At 31.0% G+C, this 21415-nt stretch overlaps 1 protein-coding gene and 1 long non-coding RNA gene across 5 annotated transcripts; both read left to right on the top strand.

Moving 5' to 3' along the window:
* Positions 1–6839: 6839 nt before the first annotated feature.
* LOC108820883 (CASP-like protein 1E1) lies at positions 6840–8994 on the top strand. Its single transcript, XM_018593906.2, has 2 exons — positions 6840–7193; positions 8546–8994. Exons 1-2 carry the CDS (start codon positions 6952–6954, stop codon positions 8874–8876), a joined length of 573 nt encoding a protein of 190 aa, XP_018449408.1. The 5' UTR covers positions 6840–6951; the 3' UTR covers positions 8877–8994.
* Positions 8995–11994: 3000 nt separating this feature from the next.
* On the top strand, positions 11995–14138 carry LOC108821106 (uncharacterized). 4 transcript variants are annotated; one of them, XR_008937256.1, is made up of 6 exons: positions 11995–12161; positions 12486–12653; positions 12819–12973; positions 13104–13386; positions 13472–13541; positions 13727–14138. It is a non-coding gene; the product is annotated as an uncharacterized LOC108821106 (long non-coding RNA). The 4 variants fall into 4 exon arrangements; XR_001944475.2 differs by having other exon boundaries at positions 12486–12973; positions 13104–13126; positions 13211–13386; XR_001944476.2 differs by having other exon boundaries at positions 12486–12973; positions 13211–13386.
* The last annotated feature ends 7277 nt before the right edge of the window (positions 14139–21415 follow it).

Genomic DNA, 21415 nt, shown 5'->3' with positions numbered 1-21415 from the left:
ATGCAATCACCATCCGACCTTTCCTCACTTACACGGTATCGCGAATCACTTCCCGATAGTCACCCATCCTTTCACTACTCCAACTCAAGCACGCTTAACTCTGGAGTTCTAAACGGATGTGTGACGGAAAAGGTAAGTCAAATTTGGTAATATAGGTAGCCAAATCAATTCTCTTAAACCTTTCTATATATCACAACTCGAGATGTTACAATTCACTCCCTCTCAAAGAACGCAACGCCCTAGTTGCGCCCCACGACATGTCTCAAGATGCCTCTCATGTCAGAACTGAGACGGCTAACCAGCTCTGATACCACTTGTAACGCTCCGATCCGCCCACTGCTAATGGGCCACCCACACCCACATCCGCTCCCGTGGGCTCCACTGTCCCTTCCGGCGGTTGGTCGTTAATTTTCCAAGGCTCGAAATCATTATTTGCTGAACCTGCAATCACCACCCGATCTTTCTTCGTGCTTTGGCTTTCTTTATACGGTATCGCGAATCACTTCCCGATAGGTCACCCATCCTTTCACTATTCTAGCTCAAACACACTTAACTTTAGAGTTCTAAACGGATATGTGACGAAAAAGGTAAGTCAACTTTAGTGATATAGGTAGCCAAATCAATTCTCTTAAACTTTTCCGTATATCACAACTCGGGATGTTATACTTTCACTCCACTCTTCAGATCTTTTGTTTTTGTTTCGTTTGGCGAATTTTTGTAGTGTTTAAATTTAATAACAAAAATTATTCATGTTATATTCTTCCTTGATAGCGATTTGAGTCAAGCCGATTTTTATTGGATCTCTGAAACAACTTTTTAATCCTCAACTCATTTCCAACTGATTTCTCTCCAACTGAAACCACAACTGATTTCTCTCCAACTGAAAGCATTTATCTTTATTCGAGTTATTTCATGTGGGCTGGAGCTGTCAGTGTTTAGTGGGGCAGAAATATATTTGTTTTGTGATATACTAGAAACATGGATGCACTATATCAGATATTTGAGGAAGATTGAAGATTAACGAAGACGGCGCATATAAAGGAATTGCTTCAATTGTTACCAAGCTTTAGTTAAAGTAGAAAAGACAAAGATACGAGCCGTTTTCACAGGAGATCCCATGGGGGTAACGCTCCCACGGTGACCAAAAAGGTTCCTTTATAGATATTAAGACGATTTGATAATAAATTATTAATACTAATATACTATAACATTATAAATATATAAGATATAAGATATAATATTTTATAAAATATAATACAATTAATAATAATATTATGTTTAATTATTTATTTTAAAATAAAACTTATGATTTCAGTGATATTTGTTTTGAAGATTTATATTATAACTTAAAAGATTTTTTCATATTTAAATCAAGAATATTCGCTACAATGTTTAAATATTAAGATATATATATATATAAAATTGTAGAGAATATTTTTGATTTATTTTTTTATAAAACAAATTAAGATATTGTTAGAGAATTTAAATTAAAATATAAAATTTATATGAATTTATATTTATAGTATTTTAATTTTAATTTAAAATTATATTTGATAAAAATCCTTTTTGTATTTATTTATTTATACGCAACTGCCACAAAAATTAGTTGAAACCAGTTTATGATTTCAAAAGATTTAAAATGATTTATAATATTTTGTGATTGTTGTAAAAAGTCAATAATCATTAACAGTCACAAAATCTTATTTGCATATAATACTGGAAGAACCGGTCAGATTTTAAGGGGACTGTCGTGAGGGCCGAAGCCAAGGCATCCATCATGGTGGCACGTGCCCCATAATATTATTGAAAATATCAGTATGGTATGGGAAAATACAAAGAATTTAGATAGGTGATATGGTTTGATGATGTTGTGCACCCATGTTATCTTAGGTTCGAGTTTCCCTTTTGTCAATTATTAGATTTTGCACCCATAGCAATATTACTCAAACTGTAATATGAATCCATGTTGGAAAGTGTAACATCCCGAGTTATGATATACGAAAAGGCTTAAAAGAATTGATTTGGATATCTATGTCACTAAAGTTGACTTACCTTTTTTGGAGTACATTCTGAAAGAACTTTAGAATTAAACGTGCTTGAATTGGAGTAGTGGAAGGATAGGTGATCTATCGGGAAGTGATTCGCGATAGCGTGCGAGTGAGGCCAAAGCACGGAGAAATGTCGGGTGGTGATTGCAAGGTCAGTAAATAATGATTTCGAGCCTTGGAAAATTAACGACCGACCGTCGGATGGGATGGGGTCCACAGGCCGAGAGAGCGGGCGTGGGTGGTCCATTAGCTGTGGGTGGTCAGGGCGTTATAAGTGGTATCAGAGCTGGTTAGCCGTCTCAATTTTGACCTGAGAGGCGTTTTGAGACCTGTCGTGGGGCACAACGAGGGCATTGCGTTCTTTGAGAGGGGGTGAATTGTAACATTCCGAGTTGTGATATACGAAAAGGCTTAAGAGAATTGATTTGATTACCTATGTCACCAAAGTTGACTTACCTTTTCCGGAGTACATCCTGAAAGAACTCCAGACTTAAGCGTGTTTAAGCTGGAGTAGTGGAAGGATAGGTGACCTATCGGGAAGTAATTCGCGATAGCGTACGAGTAAGGCCAAAGCACGGGGAAATGTCGGGTGTTGATTGCAGGGTCAGTAAATAATAATTTCGAGCCTTGGAAAATTAACGACCGACTGTCAGATGGGATGGGGCCCACGGACTGAAAAAACAGGCGTGGGTGGTCCATTAGCCGTGGACGGTCAGGGCATTATAGAAAGTCTATCATGATTGTTCACAACATTCGTATAAATGAGTACACGTCGGCGTAACGTTACGACTTACTATAGATATAGTCGTATGGTTTATGATAACTTGGTTCTGAGTCTTCTTCTGACGTAGACGGTAGATCTAATATATAATTGTTTATGTAGAATTGTTTTCTTTTTCCACATATTTTTATTTATAAATTATAGTTTCAAAGACGAGCTGTCAGTGTCCACACTTGCCAACTGCCCGATAGCATCGAGTGTCTAAATCCCTTCAATGCTCCTCCCTTCACACCACTTTCTCTTCTTTATTTCTATTTCCATTTATTTCAATCAACACCTTTTCCTTGCTTTCTTACATCAATAGTTTGAATTTTTAGTAATTTAAATTCTCGAAGTGCCGGTCTTGAAAATTTGGTCCAATACGAAATTAAAAGTATAGGCCTTAAATGGTACTAAAATTGTATCTAAAAAAATTAAATCAAAAAATAAAACTGCAATATAAAAACTAATAAAAGTGTACCAGTTCTAAAAGTTATTTTTGTATTTTTATATAAAAAATATTCAAATTTTATTCTTATATGTTTGCAATAGATTTTAGAGTTTATTTTATATTTTAAGCTAATTAACAACAAAAATAATAATAAAATAAGCTATTAAAAACTGTAAAAATTGTAGGCTCCATACCACTGTATCTTGGGTATGAGATCAGGACCGGACCTGATCGTAAAACAAACTCTTAATTAAAAAATTTGTAAAATAAATTTTCTTTTGTTTTTATATCCGTTAATTTTTTTGTCTCTCCGTAATTTTTATCGTCAATTATTGACATAGAAACGTTAACGACTAACGATAAATATTATAAAGAAGCAAAAACTTTAACGGATATAAAGATGCGAATTTGTTTCACATGATTTTTAGTTGAGAGTTTGTTTTACGATTGATATTTAGTTGAAGGTTTAAATTACAAAAATAGTAATTTAAACATTCAATGAAAAACATAACAGTAAATAAACTCATAGTTAAACCAATCATAAGGTGAATTCTAAACAAGTCAAATCTCATCTTGTAAAGATGGAGTGGAACGTTTCTATGTAACTCTCTTAATTTGCATGAGCTTTCCAAATCAATGGAGCACCTACAAATTTTAATATAAACACATACATAAATAAGACTAGGGCTGTTCAATATGGCAAAACCGAACCGTACCGAACCGAACCGAACCGAAATAGACAATATAGTTTGGATTTGGTATATACCATACAAACCGAATGGATGTAATTTTCTAAAAACCGTAGGATTTGGATATGGTTTGGTATATAACCGATAAAACCGAATAAACCGAATAAAACCGATCAAAAATAGAAACATGTAAATATGTATATATTTTATAACGACGTATGAAAATCATAAGTTAATTTGTTTGCTAATAACTATTACCATATTTTTTACAGTAATAAAGAAGTCATGATTTGTAAAACATTTGAAGTATAATTAAATAACAATTCATCGCAACCGATGCTTCTTATTTTTTTAGTCTTTTTTATCTTTTTTCTTTATTTTAGCATTGACTAAATTGAAATAAAGATTATAAATTTGATGGACAACAATTAGTAGATATTCTTCACAACTTTTTTTAATCTATAAATGAACAGAGATTCATGTTCAATCAAAGAAACATGAATTTGATGAATGCTAAATATTGAAGAATAGAAAAATTTTCTTTAGTGTTTCGTGCTTCTGTTTTGTTTTTAGTTTACTTTTATTCAAAATTTTGAACTTTGATTTTAATTCTAGATTTGATTATTTTATTAGATGGTATAAATATTTTTTATTTTTTGTTCTTTTATTTAAACATATAATATTTTTAAATAAATGACTCTGTTGACAACATGAACCTAAAATTCATATAATATGATCACAAAATAAAGAATTATGTTTTTTTGGTATAAAACCGAATAAACCGAAAACCGATAGTATATAAACCGAACCGAATCGAAGTAAATATGGATTTAGAATGGTAGTTGTATTTTACTTACCGAAATACCGAAAAACCGAAAAAACCGAACCGAAACCGAACCGATATCCGGATTGAACACCCCTAAATAAGACTACACTTAATGTGTAGAATGGTGGCTCAGTGAGCACCCTAGCTCTATCATATCTATAACTTAAGTTTTGACAATCTATCTTGTAGTTATCTTTTGTCTTTTCTAAGATTGGTTGGTGAGTCGGATAAAAATGCAGGAGTGGCTGGTTTGAGTGATGTAGCCACTAAAAACGGCATTAAAGACACTATTCTTATAGGATGACCACTGAAAGATGAACACGCTGAAGGAGGTTTTACCATAGAATTGAGAGACTGAGATCATTTGTTAGAGAAGAAAGAACAAGCTGATGAAGATTGGTCCACTTGATTTGTTGTCCGAGCTAATGTGGATTCCTCACCGAATGAGGATCGGATACCTGAACTTTGAACTCCTATCTTAGGTTGTTCATTTGTATGAATTGATTAATGTAAAACTCAAACCAAACACTAATCTCAAAACAAGTTATTTTGAGTTGGAGCGAGCAGGGAAACAAGAATAGCTAAGAGGTAGATTTACCAAAGGAGTGTGAGGTTTCATTGACAAAGAAAAGTGAGTTTGTATTAGAAGTAGAGTCGGTCCTGAAATTTATGAAGCTTGAATAATTACTAAATAATCAATACTTATAGGTTTTTCTCCAAAAAGAAGATTTTTAGTAATTTAAACTCTGAATTAAAGATAGATTGTAAAATAAATTCTCAACTAAAAATCTTGTGAAATAAACCCTTATCTTTATGTCCGTTAATATTTTCTCTCCTTCCTAACCTATGACACAGTAACGTTTTTCTGTTGACAGCTGACAACAAAAATTATGGAAGGGTGAAAATATTAACAGCTATAAAGATGAAGGTTTATTTCACATGATGTTTAGTTGATGGTTTGTTTTACAATTGATCTTTAGTTGATGGTTTAAATTACTAAAATTCCATATAGTTTCTATAAAGTATAGGCACTTTCTTTTCTTTTTTTGACAAAGGGATTTCACTAGTATATATGTGTATGTGTGTATGTATATATTATATATGCATATATATTGTAAGATCTATCACTTTTTCAAAAACTCAACCCAAAGTTTTTTAAATTTTATATATATATTTAGAATTCCAAAAGATAGAAGTGTTCTTAAAGCATCATTATCAGCAATAACTATGAGAAGTTCTAGAATAAAATAAAATATAATAATATTCTATTCATATGATTATATATTTATTTTTTAGAGCATGTTGAAAAATTAATTAAATGACATGTTCTTTTGCTATCTCAACCAGTTCTTAAAAAGTCAGTTTTTAGAACTTTTACATTTTTCCTCATGTTTTTATGATTTTATCTTTTTTTTTAATTCTTGGAACTCCTACTGCATACTAACTTTTGGAGGTGCTCTTATTTGAGCTAAATCGGTTGAAGTAAATTGGTAATGGAATGGCTCTCATAAGATTTTATTCAGGAAAATTAGTCCAATACGCCATAAAATAATCGAGAATTAACAAACCAACACCATAATTTTGTTATTAACTATCAACCCAATTATCTTTAAACTGTTGGATTAAGGATTTTCCTATCAGACAGCTCGAGAAAATAGAGACTACAAGACTGAATTACTTTTATTGGTATTTCAATTTCTCAAAAATCAATAAAATGTAAAATACCATACCTAATCACAAGCCTGTATATTATTGTGCGATATTACATATCCAAACTAGATGCTTATCGATTTGAACATACCGATGAACACCCCAAGTCAAGAAAACTCCACAACTTTGTCCTTTTCCCCAAATTTCGATGAAAATGTATTCACCGTTATGTTTTTGTCTTTTACACAATGTGTTCACACTTTATTTTCATGTACATATCCATATAACTTATTTTCTTTCGTAAGCTTAAGTATCTCTCTCTCGCGCCACATAAACTCAAAGCCACGTAGACAGCATTATTGCTTTACAACTTTTTTTTGTTTTTGATGTGAGTTAAGTAAGCGTATTCCCATATGGCAAAGTAGTATATAGTTCACATCTCTCTTGTCACCTGAGGGCTTCAGAAGTTGGGAAAAGACCACCATTTATTATTCCTCTCTCTCTCTCTTTACACGAAGTGAGACGCAATGGAACAAGAGCGCAAGAACAATCTGAATGGGATGGAGATGGAAAAGGGAAAGAAGGAGAGCGGTTCGAGAAAAGGGCTTGAGTTAACGATGAGAGTGTTGGCTTGGGTTCTAACACTGGCGGCTGCAACAGTACTTGGTGTCGCAAAACAGACAAAGGTTGTGTCTATAACGCTTATTCCAACTTTGCCTCCTCTTGATGTGCCCGCAACAGCCAAAGCCTCTTACTTGTCTGCCTTTGTGTAAGATGCATCTCTTTTCTTTTTCTTTTCACATTTTTTTTTGTTGTAGTACATATTTCCCCTTCCCACATATATACCAAAACAAGAAAGAGTGTCGTTTTTCCACTGGAAGTTTTAAATGAAATTTTCACTATTACAGTATTTAAAATATATAAGAAAGTGAGAAGATTCTTATTTGAGATTTTTTTCAGAAATTTATGATTGATTTTTGAGACAAATTGTTCTTTTAAATTTAAAATTATATAAATAAATTAAAATGTAGATAATAATATTTATTGTTTAAGATTTTCTTTTTTATCTCTCGCTATTAAAAGTGCGCTCGTACGTTTATACGACCTTGATTGTCATAAAAACAATTTTGCATGAGTTCGATGTAAAATGTTTAAGAAATCATGTTTTAAAAATTTGTAACATATGTTTACAACAATTTATATTTTTTGTAATTATAAAATAGTTTTCTATTGACGTCTTAGTTTTAACTTTTAACTAACAAAGAAACAAAATTTAAAATTTAATTTGCAAGTAAAAATACAGTTCATAATGTTATGTTGTGGATTGATTAGAAATATTTACTATATTATACCATACGTAAATATAAAGACGTTACAAGGTATGGGATATATGTTATGTGAACGTTAGATCTATGGCTAGAAATTTTGTTTTTTTTCTATGCATTTGCGTTTTTCATATTAAAATGTTTCGTGATAAAAAATGTATTTATGGTTTTCATCGAAATAGCAAAAATGTAATGTGTTTGCGTCTGTGTATAAAGAATGATATTGTGACCCCAAAAAAGACAGAGTAGTATAAAAAGATCGATAAATCGACTAGTATACAGTAAATTTGTAGTTAAATAGTCCATCATAAATGTCCAACCACCCAAAAGGTTTCACAACAGAATGGACCATAGCAAATCTTAAAAGAGTAAACAATTCTAGCTGGCATGACCAGCAATAAATAAACAATTTTTAATATAAGACTAGACAAAATTATAGATTGGCTGCTACAATGTTTAATTACTTTCCATTTGACTCTTCTATGGCAAATAAAAAGATCACACAAATAATTCATATAATTCAGAAATTAAGCAATACTTCTTTTGTTTCATAATATAGTTATTTTAACACACAAATATTAAGAGAAGTGTTTTCTTTTCACACAGAAAATACCATCTTGTGTATAAATTAAATAATACTCAACCAATCTAATAAAAATTAAATATACTTAGTTACACAATATCTAATAAATAAGAAAGTTGCATAAAAATGTGAAAAATATATCTTGAAATAAAAATACTCTAAACAATTTATCTTATTCGATAGAGGGAGTATATAATTACACAAATGTTGTAGGTTCAACATTTCGGCAAACGCTATAGCTTGCGGTTACACAGCGATCTCAATAGTCATTCTGATGATCAGCAAAGAAAGAAGAAGCAAAGGCTTGATAATGGCGGTGTTGGTAGGTGATCTAATGATGATGGCTTTGCTATTTTCTGGCACCGGAGCTGCTGGAGCAATAGGGTTGATGGGTGTACAAGGGAACAAGCATGTGATGTGGAAGAAAGTGTGTAACGTTTTTGGAAAATTCTGTCACCAAACTGCTGCTTCGGTTGCCATCACTCTTCTTGCTGCAATCGTGTTTATGGTTCTTGTTGTTCTTGATGCTATGAAGCTTCCTTAATGCAATTGATATTTCTGTTTCTTCTTACAGCTCTTCTGCTTCTTGTCGTGTTGTGTAAAGTCATTATCAACAATCATGTAATTGTCTATTTGCTTTTAATGCTTTTTTTTTTCCCAAATTGAAATATATTGAAAAAAGACTAATGCCCAGACATACAAAAAACCTGCAAGTCCAAACGAGGCTCAGGTAAACACAAAGGAAAACCAAAAATTGGGTCCAAACCCAATGACAACATCCCACTGATAATCGTAACTCGAGATCGAAACACGACCCGAGATCGATTTGAACCACTACCGCCGAGAGAACCTCCGCCGGAGAGAACTACACCGTTGCAGAGCAGCGTCTCACTGGTGACACTACGGCACACCTACGCCGTATACTTCATCACCACCGTAGCTTCTTTTTTTCAGGGAGAGCTTCAATCGATCTCAGAAGATCGAGGTCGCAACCCTAACCATTGACGCTCCGAAGCTACCACACAAACACCGGACTCCGAACTGTCAGAGAACATCTTCACGCTCATCGAGAGCTCGTCCGACCGCTACCTTCATCACACAGTAACCCTAAAACCACCGCCTCTGTCTCACAGAGACACCGAACCATAGATCCCGACTCCCACTGAGCCAAAAGAACAACCCAGACGTCTTTTAATGCTTTTCATGAAATCGCTTTCTGTGTGAGCATTTATTCAAATTTCGGAAATCATTTATTTTCTTTGCTATATATTTGATGTAATCAATGAACACTTCTATATATATCAATTCCAACCATACACCAAATTGTAATATTAAATTAGAATTTTTGTTGTTCAGCATCATTTTTTTATCACCAACCACAACACCAGTTCTAAACCAAACCAATATCACATTATTTTTGTTAATTTTTAGTTTTAATAGAGGGATTATTGGTACAATAATTCTAGAGGAATTATTAAATTTTGAGATTAGTTTTTTATTAGTTAATAAAAACTGAGTATAATTCATTGTTATTTGGATGAGAACTCTTAAATTCCACTCAAATTTTTTTGTTACCGGAAAAATTTAGTTTTCATTGTTTTTAAAATTCTACTAAAATTATTATTATTGAGATGTAATTTTTTTTCTTTTTGTTTGTAAGACTCAACTTTGAGAATCTATAACCACAATATTTTTAAATCTATGTAGTAAAATACACTCACATAAAAAACATACAAATGACAACTTTAACATAATTAATAAACACAACTTCTACTTTTCTGTAGTTTTACATGTATGTATAATTCTAAAACAAACAAAAAAATTAAACTATATAAAACTGATAGAGAATAAACTACTAATCGACCACTAATAACATAATATATATTTGTTAATAAATAAAAAAAACGCTACTTAACTATATGAGATGTGTAACAAAAAAACATGTCATCATTAACATGTTCTTAAAAAATCTTTAAAAAAAACAGAAATTTGGGCTCTTACAATAATTTTAATTATAACAAAATTATTTCAATGATTCTCTTTTCCTTTCTTCTTCCACCATTAATTTCTTATTTTAAAAGGTAATAACAATCAATATAATTCTATACACAAATAATAAAATATATGTAAAAGTATTTGATAAAATTTGTTAAATCTTATTAACTTGTAGAATCCTCTCAACTATTAGAATCTTTAAATTCCACAAAAATCATGTTTAAATAACCCTCACTAAGTAGAAAAATTGATTTTATAAATTAATTATTTTCTACACTACGTAAGACTTAATATAACTTAGAAATTTAAAATTATTTGATATTAGATAAAGGTATATAAGACACAAATATTCAATTCACTATTGCCAAGTATCAAATAATTTAATATTTCTAAGTTATATTAAGTTTTAGTTAGTATTCAGAATTATTAATTTAGGATTTACTATATTAATCAAGGGTTTTAGTAATTAAACCCTTGATTGATTGTAAAAGACCTTCAACTAAAAATGGTACAAAATAAACCATCAACTTTAATCCTATTAACCTCTGTTACTCTTCGTCTAAGTACCATGACGGATGAAAACATACGTTAAAAAAATTAAAGTTGAAAATTTATTTTTTAAGATTTTTAGTTGAACATTTTTTTTATGATTCATCTTTAGTCAATGATTTAACTAAAAAGACTCTCATATTAGTATAATTTTTTCACTTTCATTTGAGAAGATCTTATGCCAATTTTGATGTTTTTGATTCTCAGCTTAATTAGCCTAAGATCTTGATTTTATATTATATTCTATAAGCTTTATAATCTACAAAATTAAAAGTTTAAATCATCAACTTTAATCTTATTAACCTCTGTTACTCTTCGTCTAAGTATCATGACGGATGAAAACATACGTTAACATAATTAAAGTTGAAAATTTATTTTGTAAGATTTTTTTGAATATTTTTTACGATTTATTTTTAGTCGATGATTTAACTAAAGAAACTCTCATATTAGTGTAATTTTTCACTTTCATTGGAGAAAATCTTATGCCAATTTTGATGTTTTTGATTCCCAGCGCAATTAGCCTAAAATCTTGATTTTATATTCTATTCTATAAGCTTTATAATCTACAAAATTAAAAGTTAAAATCATTTAAATGAATTGATTTGTGTAGATTCTGGAACCTTTACAATATAACTAAAATATTATTTTTACTAATTTACTCTTGATAATATGTTAGATTTATTTTGAATGATTTTTTACAAACATTTATAATCGTTGTTATTTGTTTATGTATTTTCATTGGTTTATAAATCTATATTATATTTAGAAAATACAAATAAAATTTAGTGAATATTTAATTAATATTTTATCAATTTTAAGTCTTTGTATTTTGAAACAAAAAAGCATTTCAAATATATTAAAATCTAAAGAAAAATCAAATCTATTAGTATATCTGTATGTTTGAATAACATATTTTTTTAAAAAAGGAAAAAAATATTATTTGAACTAGAATTTATAAATCATAAAAATAATAACACATAATTTAAATAGACATTTCAAAAGTCGAAAGAATAAAACTGCATTTAGTGCATATTTCCATATCGGTTGAAAATACATATAAACTAATAAACACTACTTGATTTTTAAGACTATAAGAATCTTTTCTTTCAACATACATCCGGCTTTTCTGATATCAGTAAACATATCCATCCGGCTTCACATTTTGTTAATCTATTGCAACCTTCCCTGGTAGTCATTTTCTCCAACCATGTTGTTGGTGATTTCAATTTAAGCTCAGCTTGGTCGTGTCGAGGAAGAGACTAAAGGCATCGTCTTGATCCGTGAGGTATATATGAAAAGCTACCATCCTCATTTTAAAATCTTATTTAGTTTTTTTTTTATGTGTACTTGAATTTTGATTTCACAACTTGGCAATTACGTTGAACAAAATATATTTTTCTTTTGGATTTTGTGTGATATGTCCGTAAAGGATGTGTTGAGTTTAGGATTGAAGTAATCAATATCATGAAAAGCTGGATTTAGTCTGGTTCCTAGGGCTTAGATGAATTTTGTGGATCAAAACTCTTTTCTTTAAGAGAGGAACCATTTGATTTTTTTCAGTATTTTAATGTTTGAGGACTAAGAATCTCAATGGTCTAATTGCATACAGAAGCTTTGGCTGATCACGAGTGAAAAGAAGTTGCTTTTGTCAGGAAGAAGATTGATCCTGTCAACAAAGAATTCTCAACAAGCCAATCTGTAAAGCTACCACCAGCAGCAGAGAATCCTCAAGCAGATCTAGAAAAGATGAAACGGGTATCACAGTTTAACAATCAATGTTTGTGTCTACTCTATTAATTTTCATTATTTGTTCTGCTCAAAATAATTTCATTCGATTCCTTATGATGTTAGCTTGATTCTTTAAAAAAAACTGCAAGGTCATATCATTGTTTTCCATCCACATAATCACCTTTTTTTTTACATAATCTCCTTTCTATTTAAGCAAGAAGTCAGACATGGAAATAAGATCAAAAGGAATGTTAGTTTAGAAGCCTAACCAGTGTTCCGTTCCTGTGGGAGCGCCGCCACCGAGGACCATAGTCAGAATCAAGTATAGTTCTGTCCATGAGATCAATATCAGTCCTCAAGCTTCATTTGGTTAGTTAGTTTACACACACATATATATTTATATATATACATATATATATATACATACCTTTCTCATGATTCAATAAGAATATCGTTTATGTGTGTGTGAATTTGAATCGTTCTTCTTGATTGGATGCAGGCAGGGGAATAACTTAAAGAATTGTAATATATATGATTTAAGTTTAACTGAAAGCTTTTTGGTAACCCACTACTTCATCTTTATTGCTTCTTATCTTCCTTTTCAAGGACGCTGACGGAGTATATAATTAGACAGTCTGAGAGTCTTCACATGCATTCATATGGTACTTCAATCATAGAACCCTAGATATCTCTCAGCACTCTCCAAGAAGTGATTCATTTCTCTGAGCTAAAGGTTTTTGTATATGATCTTGAAGTACAATGGTGGAAAGCTGAGAGATGAGGTGAGAGTCTCGAGCTTTTCTGTCATCCACTTTTGTGTCTTGATTAATTTATATATTCTCAGTTTTTTTTCTTGCCTTTTTGCAGACCAAGCTTAAAAGTGCTGTCCAGATGCAAGACCTATTAGATGCGCAAGAATGTTAGGTCCCAAAACAAGGTAGAACCCAGAACTTAACTCTTTTTTTTTCTTGGCTAGCTAAGTGTTCTTTAACGTCATAGTTTTCATTAATGCACAGAGCCAGTGGAAACAAGGATTCCAAATGTGAAAAAACAGACATTATTTATTGGAAAAATTTGTTGACTTCTTTACATCTTCTATACATGTCTGCCTATTATGTCAAGGGCTGGGACCGTGTTCTGATAGTGTCCATGTTAGTATGCCTGTCAACAGCACTGGACTCGGTGCTGACATTGAACCTCCTGTAACCAGTACCGGTCTCCCTGGTGTGGCCATGGATGAAGGCATCCGATGCAATCACTGTTGAGGGAGGTAGCCCCTCTGCAAAGAAGCCACTTAATGTCAAAAACTCAACCATCGGACATCATTACGCATAAGTGTAGTGTCACAACTACTCTCTTTTTTTTTGTCACGACTACTCTACTAGCTCTTCTTTTTTAATTCCGCAAAATGAAATAAGTTTTCTTGCAGCACTGTGTTTCTGTGTTTTTCGATAATAAACGGAATAATATTATTATATGAAGGGAAATTAGCGGAAGGAGGCATGGCGAGCCAGCTACCACTGCAATTCAACTAGAGTTATTATGACAAAAAATCATTCAAATTGCAAACCAGCATTTAAAAAAAAGACTATGCTCTTTTAGAAAAAACCGGGATTCTTAACTTAGAGAGTCATCATTGGTTTATATGATTTAAATATCAAGTTCGGTGATGGTTTTGTTGGTTTATATGATTTAAATATCAAGTTTGGTAATGGTTTGTTTAGAAAGTTTGTTTTTTTTCTTTTTGGATTGGTTTGGACAATGGTATTATTTTTTACGTTTGGATCAATTTTTTATTTAATTTTATTTCTATTATGCATTTTGTTCAATTTTGGTATTAGAACTCAATGATTCTAAAGTCAAAACTAAGATTATTTGTAAACTTGTTGCTTTACCCGCACATGCAGACTTAATTTTTTATAGATATTTATTAATAAATATATTATCTGTATAAAAAAATTATACTATGTTATGAATCTTTCAGTTTCTAAATTTTTATCTTCTATTTATACAAAAACATTATTTTGGATTACAACATTAATAATTTGTTATTTTAAAATATGTTGTTATCTTTAACCAGTCTTTTATATTAATTTATAAATAGTTATCTAATTAAAATAAACAAATATATAATTGTTATAAAGTGATGTTATTAAACCAAATTCTTGGAATTACCCAAAACCTACAAATCTCAATAAATAAAAAATACAAGAATTTTAAACCGAATCCTATTTTACATACTAATATTAATCAAAATAAATAAAACTATTGATCCATGTATAATTATATTGTGAAATACCTTATATAATAACTAAATAAACACTCAAACATATCAACCATGTTGACAAACAAAACATTGATATATAATGTATAAGATAAATACATTTGCTATCTACTGTTATTTTCATTTCTAAAAGATACAATAGAGAAAATAAGTTATAATCAAACTATATATTCTTTAATTAAAAAATAAATTTCTATTTTATAAAATACTATTTATTTATTTAATAAATCATAACTAATATTTTCAAATGGTCTTTTAACTTTCAAGTTTTAATAATTATAGCTAAAAATCACTTTGGGAAATATTTTTTTATATAAAAATAGAATCATGTTTTTCTTTATATAACAGTCTTTTAAAGAAATTTTAATTTAAACGAAGTCATAATTCTATGAAACTCTTGAAAAAAATAAAAGTAAATAAAATTAATTTAAATATTTTATAAATATGAGGTCCTTATTGTAAATAAAAAGTTAATACTTTCAAAATATTCTCCTTTGGAGGTAGATGTTTTGAAAAATATTTATAAAAAATAATTTCCATTACTAATAAAATATTTTGAAAAATAAAACAAATAAAGGTTAACTTTTCTACTTAAATAACAAATAAATATTATTCTTGCAAATAAATAATAAAAAGAAAATACCACGAAAAATCACTTTAACAAATAAATACAAATAAATTTGTTGTTATTGCTTACATAAATTATTTTATAAGAAAAATACCAGGATACCACAAAAAATAGCATCACAAAGAAAAAAATGACCAAAACAAATTTTTATTGAAAGGTAAATATGCATTTATAACCCTTGGGTTAATTAATTTAAGACTTAGGATTTAAAGTTAAGGGGTGGGATGTTCAAATTTTTAAAAATAAAATAAAAAAATTAAAATTTTCAAAACAAAAGAGTGCTATTTTGGTTATTTTATTTTTAAGTGCTATTTTGTGACAAAAACTTAAAAAGTGTTATTTGAGAGAATTGCCCTTATTTTTTATTTTTTTCATAAAAATATTTTAGTTTAATGATAAATCCAATTATATATGTGTATATATATCACTAATTATAAAAAGTAACAAATAAGAAAAAAAATGTAGATAAACACAAAATAAATACATGGAATTATATTTTATTTTTCATCTTCATTTAATTTTTGAAGATGAAAAAAGAAAATATAATTCCATGTGAAGATGCTTATCACGAAAATAATAAAATCTAAACAAATTGCTATCATTATAATTCAAAATGAGTTTAAAAATCAAAATAATTCTACAATATCTGATATTTATGCAACATACAATTGTAAAAATTTAGAGGCACTTATCCGCGCGTAGCGCGGAAAACGATATAGTAAGATTAAAATTTAATTTTAAGCTATTAGCTGAATTACAAGAGAATGTCATTGGATTTTAACTCTTTAACACCTTAGAGCATCATTAACCCAAGATTTTGGGAAGGTGCTTAGTATTATTTTAATCAACAAAAGAAGGAAAGAGAAGAGAAGAAGAAGAAGAGAAAAAGAAAAGGAGCTTAAATAAGCGTCGTAGATTGTTGTGGTTTGCACTGTTCTGTGGGTCACACTGACATATGGCGACCTACAACTGGTTCATTTATTTTTTTTTTTTTTTTTTTTAATTCGAAAAAGACAAAAAAAAAAAGATTTTAAGCACGCTGTTTTAAGCAACAGGGTTAATGATGCTCTTATAAGATACACGTTTTCCGATTATTTAAATGTTTTTTTTACTGTTTTTTTTTGTCAAATTTTTTGTTTTACTGTTTGATGCTTACAAAATTTAAGAGACAATTCATCTGCTTCTGCTCAATTTCCGATAACAAGACTAAAGAGTTACCGTAAGAAGCAAGAACCTGAACACCAATGTGTTATTCTCTACATCGAAACTTCAGTGCAAAATAACAAACTTTCAAACCTATGTAGCCGCCGCAAAGACGCGTTCTGTAAATGATGATTCAAACATTCAGCTGAGAAGAGCGTCTTTCTTGTATGACTCATCTAAGTCCACGCTCACGTTCAGACCCGAGCTTAGCAACACATTAACACCATGGAAGGAATGACAGACTTTAATGAATCAGCTAGAGCCTGTTCAAGCATATAACACAAAAGAGATATGAGTATGTACTCTTGGTTTAGAGTTAAGAAACAAACAGGTAGAGAATTTTTCTTTAAAACCTTTTATCTTCTTCAGCTTGGTGCCTGATAACCTCCACAGGCCCACTCATTGACAAGTTTCTTGAATTCAGTCACCATATGTCTGCAGAGTCAAAGACAAACACATATTTGCAAATCTAAACTCTCTGAAGAGAAAGGGTATAATATTAAGCCGAGGTTTTGGACTCACCTGGCAGATAAGCTGGAAGACGGCAGCAGCTTCTTCAGGTTTACTTTCAAGGAGGAAACCCTGCGAGTGTAAGCTATGAAAGTAATAAACATGAGGAGGACCAAGTAAAAACAGAGATGTGTCAACCTTTGCACAAGAAAAAGCAGCAGAAAGGTGTGTTGGTTGTACGTCTCTGATCTCAGTTTATCTACTTTCCACAACGACTCTGTATCCCCTGATAACAAAATTGACATAGAAAGGTTGATAAATCCATCTAGTGTTTACAAAGCCATACCTTTAAAAGAGTATTAAGTGACAGTTCTTCTGTAGACAATCAAATGTACCTCTCTTGGCAGCAAAGTCCATCGATACATCGAATGTGGTCTTCCTCAACTTAACTCTATCTTTGGAGAACTTTTTCGAGTACTTGGCTAGTAAATCCCACTTATCTGTATCATTACAGTTGCTGAAAACTAAATCTGCTGTACCAGGTTGGAGAGGCAAATCTTTTTAACCATTTAATGTTTGACAAGGGAGCATTTTTTTAAAAGTACTTACAAATCTACGGAGCTTATGAAGAACTTCAAAGAGAAGATTAATGTCATCCTGATTCTGACAGCTCTCAATCAACGACCACAGCCAAGCATTTCGAGGCATTGATCTCTTGACATTTACAGAATCAAGAATCTTATCATGCAGCTCCTTCACAGTTACTGCACAGATGAAAAATGCAATGAGCAACCCCTTTGGTTGGGTTCAAGAATTAACTAAAAACAAAGTGACACAGTAGCAACCTGAAGGATCTCCTTCAAGCTTTGCCGCTTCAGAGGAAAAGCTTGATCTAGGGATCAACAAGCTGAAAGAAGACGAGCGAGTATGCAAGTGAGTGCATCTATCCATACCTGCAAAAACATCAAAGAACCTTAACATATATATCAATATGAACCTTAAGTAACTATTTCACTAGAAACGTAACATTCAAAGAACCTTAACGCTTATATTTATCATTTCATTGTCAAGTTCAACTCTATATAAAGTTTTTGAACTTTTACATGATTATGGATAAACCCACAACTACATCTCCCATTTCCAAAGGTAGAGAGGGATGGGTAATCTCGAAATGGGTAATGTGAAATTTTAATGAAAAAAAGTACCTTTTAGTAATAGTACAGAGGGAGAAGGAGACGCATGCCTTGGCATTGGAAGGAATCGTAGAGGGATCTCGGATCAGCGTCGGGGATGATAATGGGTTTTAAGAATCTAGAGATTCTACGAGAGTTCTGGAGGAATTGCATGATTCGTGATTCTACGAGTTAAACTGAGTCACGTTGAGGAAAGGAGGAGGATGATGCAGGAATTAGAAGATTTAGGGTTTTTGTTTTTGACCATTGTTTGCAGGAAAAGGTCCTTGCGTGTAAATCGTAATTAACTATTCTTATCCCAGTTATTCAAATATTTTATAAGTACATGCAGTGTACTTCAGGTCTGGTTTTTAACACATCAAAAACTTCATAAAATCATAATATATACTCCCTCATTTAAAAAGATATGTTTTAGAGTTTTCACAATTTTTAATAATAAACAGAAATTTTTGACACTAAATGTTATTTTCTGTGTTTATCTATTTACAATGATTTTAACTAATAAAAATTCAGTAAAAAAATTAATGTTTTTGAAATTTATAATTTGCTATTATTAATATACATTGAAAATGTAAGATATGAATCTTTAGAAGCAAATTGTTTTCTAGAACATGAATTATTCTGAAATGGAGAAAATATTGTTTATTTAAGTTATAGATTCAGATATATCTGAAATAAATAAAGAAAAAATAAACATACAACAGTTAAATTGAATGGAAATAACTCAACACAACATTGAGATAATAAAATAAACAAATGTTAAATCAAGCATGAAAACAAACATAGTTGGTAAACAATACTCCCTCTGTTCTCTTTTAAATGACGTTTTAGAACATTTCACACAAATTTAGGCCACTTATATACCTATTTTAACTTTATACATACTTGATTTAATCTAGCAATTATTACGACAGATAATGGTAGAAGGCTAAAAGAAGTCAAATTTGATTACTTTTTGCCTAGAACTTTGGAAACGTCAACTATATTAGAACAAAATTAAAATGCTAAAACGTCTATTATAAAAGAACGGAGGGAGTATGTTTTATTTATAGATAAAATAGACTTGTTATTTTAAAAAGTAAATTATGAAATACTTATTTATAGGTAATTAGATATTTAAAGTATTTATTTAAGTTTTAATACTTGGTTTATATAGCATATCAAAATATACATTAAACTGATAGTTTGAAATACATATGTATGTTTCAAATATTTATATTGACTCAATAACACTTTGGTTTGGATATGTTTTGTATCACTTTAAAAATTCTGTTCGCATATTTTTACATTTCGAATCATATTAAACAATTGGGTTTTCTTCAATCCGGTTCAAATTTTAAGTTCCGGATTTATGCCATATTCCTTTTCTTATTTGTATATTTATGCAAATTTCTTTCAACCAATTCTGTTGAATCAAAGTGATATAAGTTATACCATTTTGCAATGATATAGCATATTAAAGTTACTAGCTATATCAATCGAGAAAACAGCATTTAAATACCAAACTTATTCAAATTCACAAAATAATAGACTTTTCATTAATTAAAAAATACCAAACTTGCCTTGACCTAGCCAATTTAGGTATGAATTTAGTCAAAGATAATTGTAGTTAGTCAGCAGTTTACTTCTTACGTTACTATTCATGTTTACTGTTCATGGCGCGTTTAGAAATTTAGAACACATGTAATTCAATTCCGAAATAAAAATCAGAAGAAACCTAAACCCATAAATTCATTTCAACACAATGAAGCTTGGAGGTGTTTGCTCGTAAAGAAATTATGATTGTTCTTGGAGAGTGTATTGCTCATAGAGAAGAAGAATTATAAAGCTGCAGATAAAGGTCTATATCAATGAGCATGCTTGTGTAAGGTCTGGTTACTCCAAAATGTTGAAGAGTTCATCTATTGCTCAGCTGTTTTCTGAAAGATTGAAGTTGAATCCAAAGCTTACGGCTGTAGAGATTGGTGAAGAGACCAAACGAGTTCATGTTGAAATAGAATCTGTGTCAGAATTGTATTAGATATATGGCTACAGGTAGTGCCTTCGAAATTGATCACCATGGCTGCTGTATATAGTGTTGATATGAATCTGAAAACTTGTGGTTGTGGGATGTGGCAACTAAATGGAATTCATGCCATCATGCCGCTTGTGTGGTCTCCGGATAGAAGCAGAAAGTGGATGACTACGTTTAAGATTACTACACTACTATAAGATGAAGAAAGAATTATGAAATAGTATTAGGCATGTTGAAGGGATGAAGAGTTGTGGCCGACTTTGAACATGTTACCTATCCTGCCTTTAACCAATAGGTTAGGCAGTCGAGGAAGGCCAAGTAATTATGTTAGTAAAAAAAGCGTCATCTTCACAGTCAACAAGTAAGACTAAGCTAAGTCGTGATAAACGCATTATGACTTGCTCAAAATGCATAGAAGAAGGACATACCAAGGTTAGTTTTTCAAAACCGAGGGGTGGAACACAGGCCAAAAAGACCACGAGATCGGCCAAAGAAGGATCAGGTATGCTTGTGTTGTTCTCTTTATGTTTCACTTTTACATGATATTGATATGCTGTGTTTGTATATGAAGAAGGGTCACAACTTGGTTCAAAAGGAGCAGCACAACTTGGATAGTGAGAATGATGTTTCTATTGTCTTTTTTTTTTTTTTGATAATTCAGGTATCGGATATTTCACTTAGTCCGACTATCCCAGCGCGTCCAACCGGAACTGGCGAGGAAGGTCCTGGAGGCCAAACCGGAAACCATGTTAAATCAGCTGTGGCCGGGACTCGAACTCGTGATGGCGGATATCTCAGCCAAGTTCTTTACCAGACAGACCATGAGGCCCGGTTTTCTATTGTCTTGTGTGTTGGTTAATTCTATTATTTATAAAACTTTGACGGTCGTGTTATACCTCTAAAAACATGTGCTTTTATTGTTTAGGGTTCTTCTGATTTTGATTTGGAAATTGAGTTACATGCCTAGTTTTTAAAACGCGTCTTGACAATAAACGGCTTATCTTTCACTAAACTCATACATAAATTGGCTTAGTCAAGG

Source organism: Raphanus sativus, chromosome 8 (assembly GCF_000801105.2).
Source record: "Raphanus sativus cultivar WK10039 chromosome 8, ASM80110v3, whole genome shotgun sequence".
NCBI classification, from domain to species: Eukaryota; Viridiplantae; Streptophyta; class Magnoliopsida; order Brassicales; family Brassicaceae; genus Raphanus; species Raphanus sativus.
The sequence above is the reverse complement of the archived record's forward strand: the minus strand, read 5'-3'. Positions and strand labels throughout refer to the sequence as shown.

Coding starts and splice junctions, on each gene's coding strand:
- LOC108820883 (XM_018593906.2), top strand. CDS start 6,952: ATGGAACAAGAGCGCAAGAACAATCTGAATGGGATGGAGATGGAAAAG. Junction 7,194..8,545: donor TCTTACTTGTCTGCCTTTGT/GTAAGATGCATC, acceptor CAAATGTTGTAG/GTTCAACATTTCGGCAAACG.